Source organism: Pinus tabuliformis, chromosome J (assembly GCF_031772625.1).
Source record: "Pinus tabuliformis cultivar Carrire ecotype Pingquan chromosome J, CPIR1, whole genome shotgun sequence".
Lineage (NCBI taxonomy): Eukaryota > Viridiplantae > Streptophyta > Pinopsida > Pinales > Pinaceae > Pinus > Pinus tabuliformis.
In genome coordinates this window covers 223,865,243-223,875,248 of record NC_142295.1, presented here as the reverse complement: position 1 = coordinate 223,875,248, position 10,006 = coordinate 223,865,243, and the positions used below count along the sequence as shown (strand labels likewise).

Genomic DNA, 10,006 nt, shown 5'->3' with positions numbered 1-10,006 from the left:
TAAAAAGCCAATAAAATACAATGCATATTTTCGTTGACATCTAGCTAAGAGCGGATCCAACGACGCCGAGTTTTGAAGCACTATAAAATAAAAAATTAACCAATTAAAAGGTTGAAGCGTCAATGTGGGATTATAAAGCCAATAAAATACATAACAAAATTTCATTAACGTCGTGGGGTAGGTGGGAATCCATCTCGCAAGGATATTCGTTTCATCGCTGATATTTAGGATCGTTTGACCTACAAATATCTTCCAATATTTTGGTTTTCTCATTCCCTCATTAAGTTCTGTAAACAGGGAATATAGTAGTGGAGATTATTTTGCAGCATGGCTAGGGCAGGAGGATCAGACAAGGTGGAGTATAATGATCCCCTTCCTGCTCCGCTTTTAGACGTAAATGAATTCCGCCTCTGGTCTTTCTACAGGGCCATCATAGCCGAGTTCGTTGCGACGTTTTTGTTCCTGTATGTAGTAATTAACACAATCATAGGGCAAGCAAACGAGAAGACTCCCTGTGGCGGCGTGGGTATCCTCGGTATTGCCTGGGCCGCAGGAGGAATGATCTTCGTTCTGGTGTATTGCACAGCTGGAATTTCAGGTGTTATTTTTTATTTAATTTCAGGTGTTATTTTTTATTTTTTTTTATTTTTATTTATTTTTAATTGCGCTGAGGTTATGTTGGTTGGAAAGGTAAATAAGGTAATGTAGAAATTTCACACCAAAAATAATAAGAGTTGGGATTACATAAAACTGGATGATTACAATGAATCTTGTGAGAGTTATTTAAATTTTTTTTGGACTACACAGTTAACTGATTCTCGAAGTTTAGACAACTTTGCATGTAGGAGTAATTATCTATCTTTAACACTACCCTTTGGACCTCTAAACTAAGACTTGACTCATGATAACTCAAACATGTCTATTGGTCTAAGCATAAGTTAGGCTTACAACACCCTAGTTTCCACTCTGAAATTCAAAAACATCTTTTGGTAAGGCCCATTGCTCCTTGGCTGCTAAATTTTTTTTATTCTCGGTCTTCTCTTCTTCTCAGCTGTGTTTATCACTCACAAACTGTTAAACACAACCACCACACATTACAGTTCTGCAAGCTACTACTGCATGCTATCTGCCCTCTTACATCCTCTAACTCTAATACCAATTTACTAGAAATGCATAGAAAGTAAAGCCCAAATTTCACACACAAAAATAACAGGAGTTGTGACTCTTCTGTTGATCACACAAAAAAAATTATTTAAATTTTTTAGACTAACAACTCTTAACCTCCTACACACTTTAACCAAAATAAAACTTAAGTCAAACTCATTCATACTCACTATACAACTCCTCAATTAACCGACCCTATAAATTTAGACAACTCTACCTACTGAAGTAATTAGCTATCTTTTTGACCACTCTACATATTGAAGTAATTAGCTATCAGGTAGTTAGCTTAAACAAAAATTATATGGAACAACCATCTCCTGACCTTGGCTTCCATCTTGAATAAAAATGGTATGGAACAACCATCTCCTAACATTGGCTTCCATCCTCACCCTTTAAGCCAAAACATTTGGGTGAAGACTAAACTCCACTTAAGGCAACATATTACACCTCATAAATCTCCATCTCTTTTTTACAAGTAACTAAAAAAGCCAATGTCGTGCTAATGAAATCTTTCTAGTTCATGATTCTTTAAATTGTGAACATAGCGATGTAAAGAAAAGACCTGTGATTGAGAATTCAACTTTGCATGGTGCAGGCGGGCATATAAACCCCGCAGTCACATTTGGGTTCCTTGTTGCCAGAAGGGTGAGCCTCAATCGAGCGGTGCTGTACATGGTGGCACAGTGTGCTGGTGCAGTCTGCGGGGCCGTTGTTGTAAAGGATATGCAAAATTCATCTTATTATAGCGGTGGAGGTGGAGCCAGTTCACTCTCGGCGGGATACACAAAGGGAACAGCCATCGGCGCAGAGTTACTTGGCACTTTCGTCTTGGTTTACACCGTTTTCTCTGCAACAGACCCCAAGCGCAACGCCCGCGATTCCCACATCCCTGTACAAAACATTAATCCACCAATGCAACACATACTGCATTTATATAGTTCCTAGTTCTTGTATTAGCTATATTAAGTCATCGAGGAAATTTTCAATGTTAAAAGTGGTACGTGCAGGTTTTGGCTCCGCTTCCAATTGGGTTTGCTGTATTCGTGGTCCATTTGGCAACCATTCCCATCACAGGCTCAGCCATCAACCCTGCCAGGAGCTTTGGGCCCGCTGTGATTTACAACCGGGAAATATCATGGAACGACCTTGTAAGGAAAAAAATATGATTCCCTCATTGTATTTTCCCGATCTGATTAGGATTTTTTATGTGAGTTGTGTATTTTTTGTTGTGTGAGTAGTGTATTTAATTGCTTGGGTTAATGCGTGTATGGCAGTGGATATATTGGGTCGGTCCCCTCGTTGGAGCTGCGGCCGCTGCTGCATACCACCAGTACGTTCTAAGGGCAGGCGCCTTCAAGGCGTTAGGGTCATCCCGGAGCCTGTCCGTCACTGCTACTTCACGGTAGAATGAAAACTCACTTGTGCTTCTCGGTGCTTTTAATGGCAGTCCTGAAAATTTTGAGGATTGCCATTTCAATAGGCCGCACATTTTGAGGTTTAGTATTCTCTATTGCTATGGTATTATATATTTTGTTGTAATGTTGATATTCATTGTTAACCGTTGGACGAAGTGGTTCAGAATTTAGTTCGTCTTAAATTAAACGAAATTTCTAGAGCGTGTAACAAATTTGAAATTTCAAAACAATCCCTAAAACTTCACAAGCGATACGAGGAGGCTGATTCCTCCAGAGTCGGCTAATGCTCTACCATTGTTAACGCAATGAACTCGCCTTACAATTCTATATATATTTTATTTAATTAAATTTTTAAAGTGGGAAGTGAAATTAATTGTTTTTTAGGGTTTACTTTTCAGTAGTTTTTAGATTCTAATTTTATGGGAGAGGTGGAGAATGGGAAGTTATTTTTGGAAAATAGATTTGTCTGCCAGCTTGACGGAAATTTGTATAATTTTGGTGAAAACATTTAATTATTAAATAGTTTGTATTTCAATATATTTAAATTATTTTATTAAAATGTGAAAAAGTTTTACATTTTAAATTTTAATTACTATATATATAATTTTGAATATATAAATATCAAAGTTCTCACTTGTTTTATACATTGTTGATATGAAAATATTTTATCGTTATTAAAATATTTCTAAATATACATTAATATTAAATATTGTACTTCTCACTTAAATTAAATTTTCTTATTAATTATTAATATTTTTTAAATGTCATATATTAATTTTATATCAAGAATTAATTTGTTAGGTAGTAATTGAATTTTTCACATTCATTTTTGTCTCTTTAAATTTGGTATCAAATTATATTATATCTTATGATATGAATATATTCTATAGCCAAATATTTTAGCACATCTTCTTCATACTAAGTTATAATATGAACAATTAATAAACTAAACATAGTGAAAGTGAGATTATTGATGTTTTATAATGCTTTTAATTAAAAGTAATCAAACATGTTTTTTTCTTTTTTCATTTTGCATGGAATTCGATGATGAGACTTTTCAAAAGATCATGGATTTTCAATGTTCAAAACATGTTTTCAAATGCATAGATGGATTCAACATCCTCCAAAACCCTTCGGTTACTCAAACTACTTAGATTAAAAATCTTAAACATATCATTTGATACAGATTAGATCATTATATTGCTTTTCATCCATCTTGATGCTTTGAAAGTGGAAAAAATAGAGAAATCAACTCATATGACTTGTTTTACTCATGAAACCTAGTTTGGCAAATTGAGATCTGAAACCTTCCTAGAGAATTTTGATGCATTAAATGATATTTTTTGGAGTAAAATTTATTCGCTTTGCTGTACAATATTTTTTCCTATTCTACATATAGAGACCTTTCCAATTGCACAAGAATAAGCTCAATCAAACTATGTATGCAAAAGTTGTGCCACTTGAAAGTTGACCTTCCTATTTTGGCCATGATAATTTAGGAGGATGCCATATCAACCCCCATTACCATGGAAAAGATGCTAGCAATGTGACCATGATCAAGAATATTCTAAAGGAGTTCATATTGTAACTCTGGCTAAGTGTTGAGGTATTGAAACGTAACCACTAGTACGCTATCAGGTTGTGTTATAATCAGGCCACTAGGAGGAAAAGGTGCCCAATTATATTCAAGTTAATTTTGTTCCATAGATGAGTAGAGCAAGAGGGACATGATGAGCACACACAAAGATGATTTACACACTATAGTATCCCAGAAGCCACAAACCTTAGTTCTTTGTACTCAGAACTATTTTCTATTAAAGGAAAGAGAGTAAAACGACCTCACCTTCAAGTTGGATTTTCTCCTCAAATGGATTTCGAGGATACGTTTTGTGTCAAATTTTGTTTCTTAAGTTTTTATTTCATTTTTCTCTATATTTTTGTTTAAAATTTAATTTGTATGCATATGAAATAAACAATTATCTATAGATCCATAAATCTAAAGAGGATTAAACCATAATAGTGTACTTTTTCTTAGTTTTAAGTATATACTTTCCATATCTATTTTGACGAATCATTGGGTAGAATACCCACGATTGTTTATGGATCATATTGGTATCATAGCAAGTTTCTTTCGATCTATTATGGGGATTTGCAAGGGACCTATATTGGCTAAGCTAGAAGTAAAAAAATGCTAGTCATGGTTGATGAATATATGAAGAACCCTTTTGGTTTTATAGAGAACAGGTTCTTTTTGGCTGGCAGCACAAGTTGTAAATATAAGCCATAGTGTAAATATCCTCATTTCATTCCTCACCAATAATATTGGACTATTCAGAGAATATGGGTATTTTAACATAGAGGATTGATTAGAGAAGAGATGAGGAGATTTGGAATAAATAGAGAATGTGTCGAATAATCAACCCAAAAGAGGTCAACCTAGTACAAGTGCTAAGAACCATTGATAGTCCATGTTCAAAATGGAGGTGAAGGTCAATATTAAATCGTATAAAGGGTGATATTGATGCTCTAAGGCTAAATCACTAGGTTCAATGATTATAATTTTATTTTAATGTCCATCATATAGAGGAAGAATAGAATGTTTTATTTGTGGTGCTAAAATTAGACGGTCATTCATCGACCTGATGGACAAGCCACATGGATTCCTTGAGGTTAGAGGGAGGAATTTAAAACGCTCATAAATTTATAATTCTACCCTATTGAGTATATATAGGACCAATGGATTTGATGGCACTACTTCATGTAGAAGCAGGGGATGAGTGTACAATACACCATCAAATTTAGAAAGATGGAAAAAATGTTAAGTATATCTCCAAAGGACCTGATGTGATCCTTGAGTATATTGAGGATCGACATGGCCATATGTGGAAGCAAGTGACCTTGTTCAAGCCTAGATGGGTAGGAGAGGCTTGTGTATAGGCATAATACCTAGAGAATGTAGTCCTAAAGAAATAGAAATAAAGTGGATTGAAGTAGAATGAGAAACAAGATGCTTATAAGGAGGGGAAGAAGAAGTGGAAAGGGGGAAAGATAAAATGATAGAAAACACATCATACCAATGCAAAAAATTTAGCAACCACTACAACCTCTGTAAATTCACAGTCATACAAAGGAGGAGAAATCGAATTTGCATCCATATATTAACCTAAAGAACAAAAATAAAGACAATAAAAAGAAGAATCTTATAGCCACCAATTCAAACAACTAGGTTTTAAGAAAATGAGATGTGGATGAGAATATTTTTCACATGTCAACGTAGAAGGAGGTCAATCTGAACAACCTTTAGTAGCATGAAGAGTAAGAAATGACCAAGCTCTTCCACACAAATATATATGTTAACACTAGTAATGACTATATGTTAAAATTTGCATATAAATGACTATTTTTCAGTCAATGACCAATAGTAGCTAATTTACAGTATCTTATAACATAACCAAATTTTAATCACTTATAGCTAAGTCATTAATTGTTTGTCTAAACTTTATTGTCTAGTAGTCAAGTTAGTCATTTGTTTAGTCATTTATTTAGGCATTAATTGTCACAATTAATGAACAAATATACAAAAAAATACATTACTAAATGATCACCCAAGAAAACCAATTAATGACTAAAGAAATATGACCAAAAATTTGGTCGTGTTATAAGGTACTATAAATTACCTACTAATAGTGGTATATATGAAAATTTTAGTCACCGTTTTAGATCAGTTTTTTTTGCTAAAGCAAGTGTGGGTCCTTCTATTTCATTAAACAGAAAAATAGTGTACAATTTTACCACGCAGAACCTTATAGCCTTACAAAGAAAACCCGAACCCAAGGAAAACGAACAAAAAAGTAACCTGGCTTTCGGAAAGCCCGTGAACTTTCCCGCTCACCGCTTTCGGAAAAGCACGAATCATCTAAGATTTCCAAAAAAAGCACTGAGATCGATGGCCAAGGAAGAAAACGCTCAGTCAAAAAGACCGAAGAATAAAGGTCTGGCCCCCCAAGTTGCAAGATCAAACTCAACCGTTGATCTCCATTAACTAAATCCAACGGATGATATTGATATCACTCCGGACAAGAAGGACTGACGTTAGTGAGCGGGGAAGAGCGGTTTTCAGAACCCTCTCCCTTCCACGTGTTGGAGGTTGAGTGGCATGAAAGCCATGCAATCAGCTTGAAACTGCTTGGGGGGCGGTTTCTAAGCTGAGACCCCAAATTCTTAAAAATCTGGCACCCGGAAAAAATAGGGCTCTTCCTGCGCATGTGGATCTCCCTCGCCTGAACCTAGAACCCAGAAAAGAAGAGGGGCTTGACACTGAACGAAGATCGGAGGGACTCGTTTCGTTGGGATACCTGCAAAATTTCCGGCGACCTCCCTCCAGCAAACCCCAACTTAAGAATCGCCCCATCAAACCGAAGAGATTGACGACAGCGGAGGAAGCCGATAAACAAAAGAGCCTAAAGTTTAACCTCCATACTACAACCGTTGATTTGCCGCCTCCGGATCCAACGACTGAGAATGATTTCGCACGGGCCAAGATGGAGGAAAGATAATGTGCGATCAAGGGTGGTTTTCAAACCCATTCTCTGCCACGTGTCGCAGGATGTATGTGATCGCTGCGAAAACTCTAAAACCATTACCACCCTGAAGGTGGTGTGAACAGTCGGGAACCGCCTGGGAGGTGGTTTTGCACACTGGACCCCGCAAACTAAGACCACCAGCTGCCAAAAGGATTGGATCCACTTGCAAACACATAACCTCTTCATCCTGGTTGGGATAATTAACTGGAGAGAGTGTTTCCATGAGCAACGACGTGGGGAAAAATTAGAGATCAACAACCCTCTTGCTCTTGCATCTAGGCTGCCCGACAGGGTGCCCTTCTTATTGGCTCCAATTGCCCACAAAGACACGACAACCAGGGGACTATCAGATCGAGCTATTATCCCTTGTTTTGAGTCTAAAATCATCCCTATCCTCTTCCGCCTGTGCGTTGCAAATAACACTGATTCTACTTGGACTTAAGTCCTACCACTTCATGAACATATTATTCTTTGTGCAACTAACTCCTTGGTTGGCCAAAAGATCTTCCAGCTTATTTTCCTTTCTGAAAACATGGTGGAAACTAATAGGTCACAGGCCCTGAAGGTGGCCTTGAATTCTTTGAAAGACCTGATTAAGCTTATAATGCTTAGAGAATTTTTCTAAGGCAGTTCCATTATGAATTTTTTGCACTGTTTTGATAACTAGCTCCGAATCTACCTCTATCATGACGTTTAGATAGTTGCTTTGCTTCAGTGAATCTAGGCATTGTTCCATGGCCATTAGTTCAGCCATGTTATTGGTAGCTGTACCTAAGTGGCAATGAAAAATGGAAACGATATTGCCCACTACATTTCTGAGGACCCCTCCATACCCTGCAGTTCCCGGGTTCCCTTTTGAAGCCCCATCAATGTTGTACTTTAAATAGCCCTCTAGAGGAGGATGCCAAAAATCCTTCTCCACATCCGACAAAATGGGCTTCCTGTCAAGGCCAAGGAGGGAAAGCCCATTCAACCCCAGCTGCCTGAGAACATTTAAATCTACGTCTAAGGGGGGGTTTTTAGGGAGGAAATGAATAGTAGTTCTCACTGTCTCCTTGAGTTGTTTCAGGATTATCTCTAGTAGGTGCTGGGGGTTATTTTTTTCCTCCTTAAAAAATCTTTTGTTTCTCTCTTTACACACGTTCCATATGATGAAGCTAGGTGTGAGAGCCCAAGCTGAGTTAATAATTTCATTCTCCAAGAAATTTTCGTCCATATGTTGAGGGTGTTAATGATGCACCCTCTGTCTCTATCAGATTGCTGAAAAATAGTAGCAAAAAAATACCACAACCACGATGTGACGATGCAGTTGTTGAGTAAATCTTCCGTAGGTTCTTCTTGAGACTTACAGAGTGGGCACCTAGAAGGCCTAGAAACCCTCTTTTCCTCATGTTATTCCAAGTAGGGATTTTTTTGTGGTACACAACCCACATGAAGAGTTTGATTTTAATCCACCCTTGATCCCTCCATAGATTTTGGCATATTTTGTCTGGACTCCGAGGATCCAGTTCAAGAAGAATTCTTTTAGCTTCCTTAATAATAAAGGTACCCTCACTATTATTCCCCCATCTCAGTTGGTCTTGTCCCTCTGCCACTAAGATCTCCCTTTGATCTTGTATTTTCCTGAGCTCCTCTACTTTGGTTTTCAGGAGATTGTTGTTTCTACATTCTACGTTTCTCCATGTTCTCCACTTATCCGTAGGATGAGAATGTGTCAAAAAATACTTAATCTTTATTAACCCTTGGGAATCTAACTCTTGTTTAAGCTCAGAAAATTCTTCTATAGCCAGAATTGGTTCTTGCTACCACTTATCTTCCCAAAAAAGAGCAAGATTTCCATCTCTAATTTCCCAGAAGCTATTCTCTTGTACTAGTCTTCTGTTCTCCCAGGCTTTGTTCCAAATATAAGAACCCTTTATATTTCCTATCATTCTTATAAGATTACCATTCTGCCAAGAGCTGGCATATTTTTCTTTCCAAATATTTTCCCATGGAGTCTCTGGATGTTGGACCCACCGCCACCAAAGTTTGGCCCCTAAAGTCTTACTGAGAATCTCCTGATCATCCAATCCAAGACCTCCATGGTTCTTGGGCTTGCAAATTTTATCCCAAGACACCAAGGCCCATTTTCTCTTAGACTCCTCCTTGCCCCAAAGGAAGTTTCTTTGAATATTTCTCAATTGTTGAAGGACCCCTTTTGGAGCAGGGAGGGCTGATAACATGAAAATAGGGATTGCTTGAAGCACTGCTTTTGTAAGAACTAACCTGCCAGCAAGGTTTAAAGATCTGATGGTCCATTTATTTACTTTGTCCTGCAACTTGTTGATCAAAGGTTCCCATATACTTTTGAGCAAAGGTTTTGCAGTTAGAGGGACTCCTAAATATTTTGAAGGAAGGAAATCCCTTTGAAAGCCAAGAATTCTGGAGATATTTTTCTGAATATCAATATTGGTATTGAAGAAGAAGATTTTAGATTTGGATAGATTAACTTCCATACCTGAAGCCGAGGCAAAAAGCCTCAAAATATTTTTGTAGTTTGAAACTTCTTGGACTGTGGGGATCCCCTACAGCATGGTGTCATCTACAAACTGTTGGTGAGTCAGGGGCTGACCATTGTCAATAAGTTGTAGACCTTTGATCCTTCCTGTTGGTTTCACCTGCTTTATTTCTCTCCCCACTCATTCCATCATAATGATAAAAATAAAGGGGGAGAGCGGGTCGCCCTGTCTGAGGCCTCTTGAGGGACTAAAAATTTCTGAAGGAGAGCCATTGACCAAAATAGAAAAACTGGTGGAGGTCACCAGTGCCATAACCCATCTGACCCAACTGTGATCAAATCCAAAA

General features: G+C 37.4%; 1 protein-coding gene across 1 annotated transcript; it reads left to right on the top strand.

The window, feature by feature from the left end:
- The first annotated feature begins 327 nt into the window (after positions 1–327).
- Positions 328–7,135, top strand: LOC149226524 (putative aquaporin PIP2-8). Its single transcript, XM_089380221.1, has 5 exons — positions 328–598; positions 1,760–2,055; positions 2,172–2,312; positions 2,439–2,566; positions 6,829–7,135. Exons 1-5 carry the CDS (start codon positions 328–330, stop codon positions 7,133–7,135), a joined length of 1,143 nt encoding a protein of 380 aa, XP_089236347.1.
- Positions 7,136–10,006: the final 2,871 nt, after the last annotated feature.

What these genes read in the sequence shown, in the direction of transcription:
- LOC149226524 (XM_089380221.1), top strand. Translation starts at nt 328, where the DNA reads ATGGCTAGGGCAGGAGGATCAGACAAGGTGGAGTATAATGATCCCCTT. An exon ending in AAATATCATGGAACGACCTT is followed by an intron (nt 2,313 to 2,438) that starts GTAAGGAAAAAA and finishes CGTGTATGGCAG; the next exon opens with TGGATATATTGGGTCGGTCC. An exon ending in TCCGTCACTGCTACTTCACG is followed by an intron (nt 2,567 to 6,828) that starts GTAGAATGAAAA and finishes CGGAAAAAATAG; the next exon opens with GGCTCTTCCTGCGCATGTGG.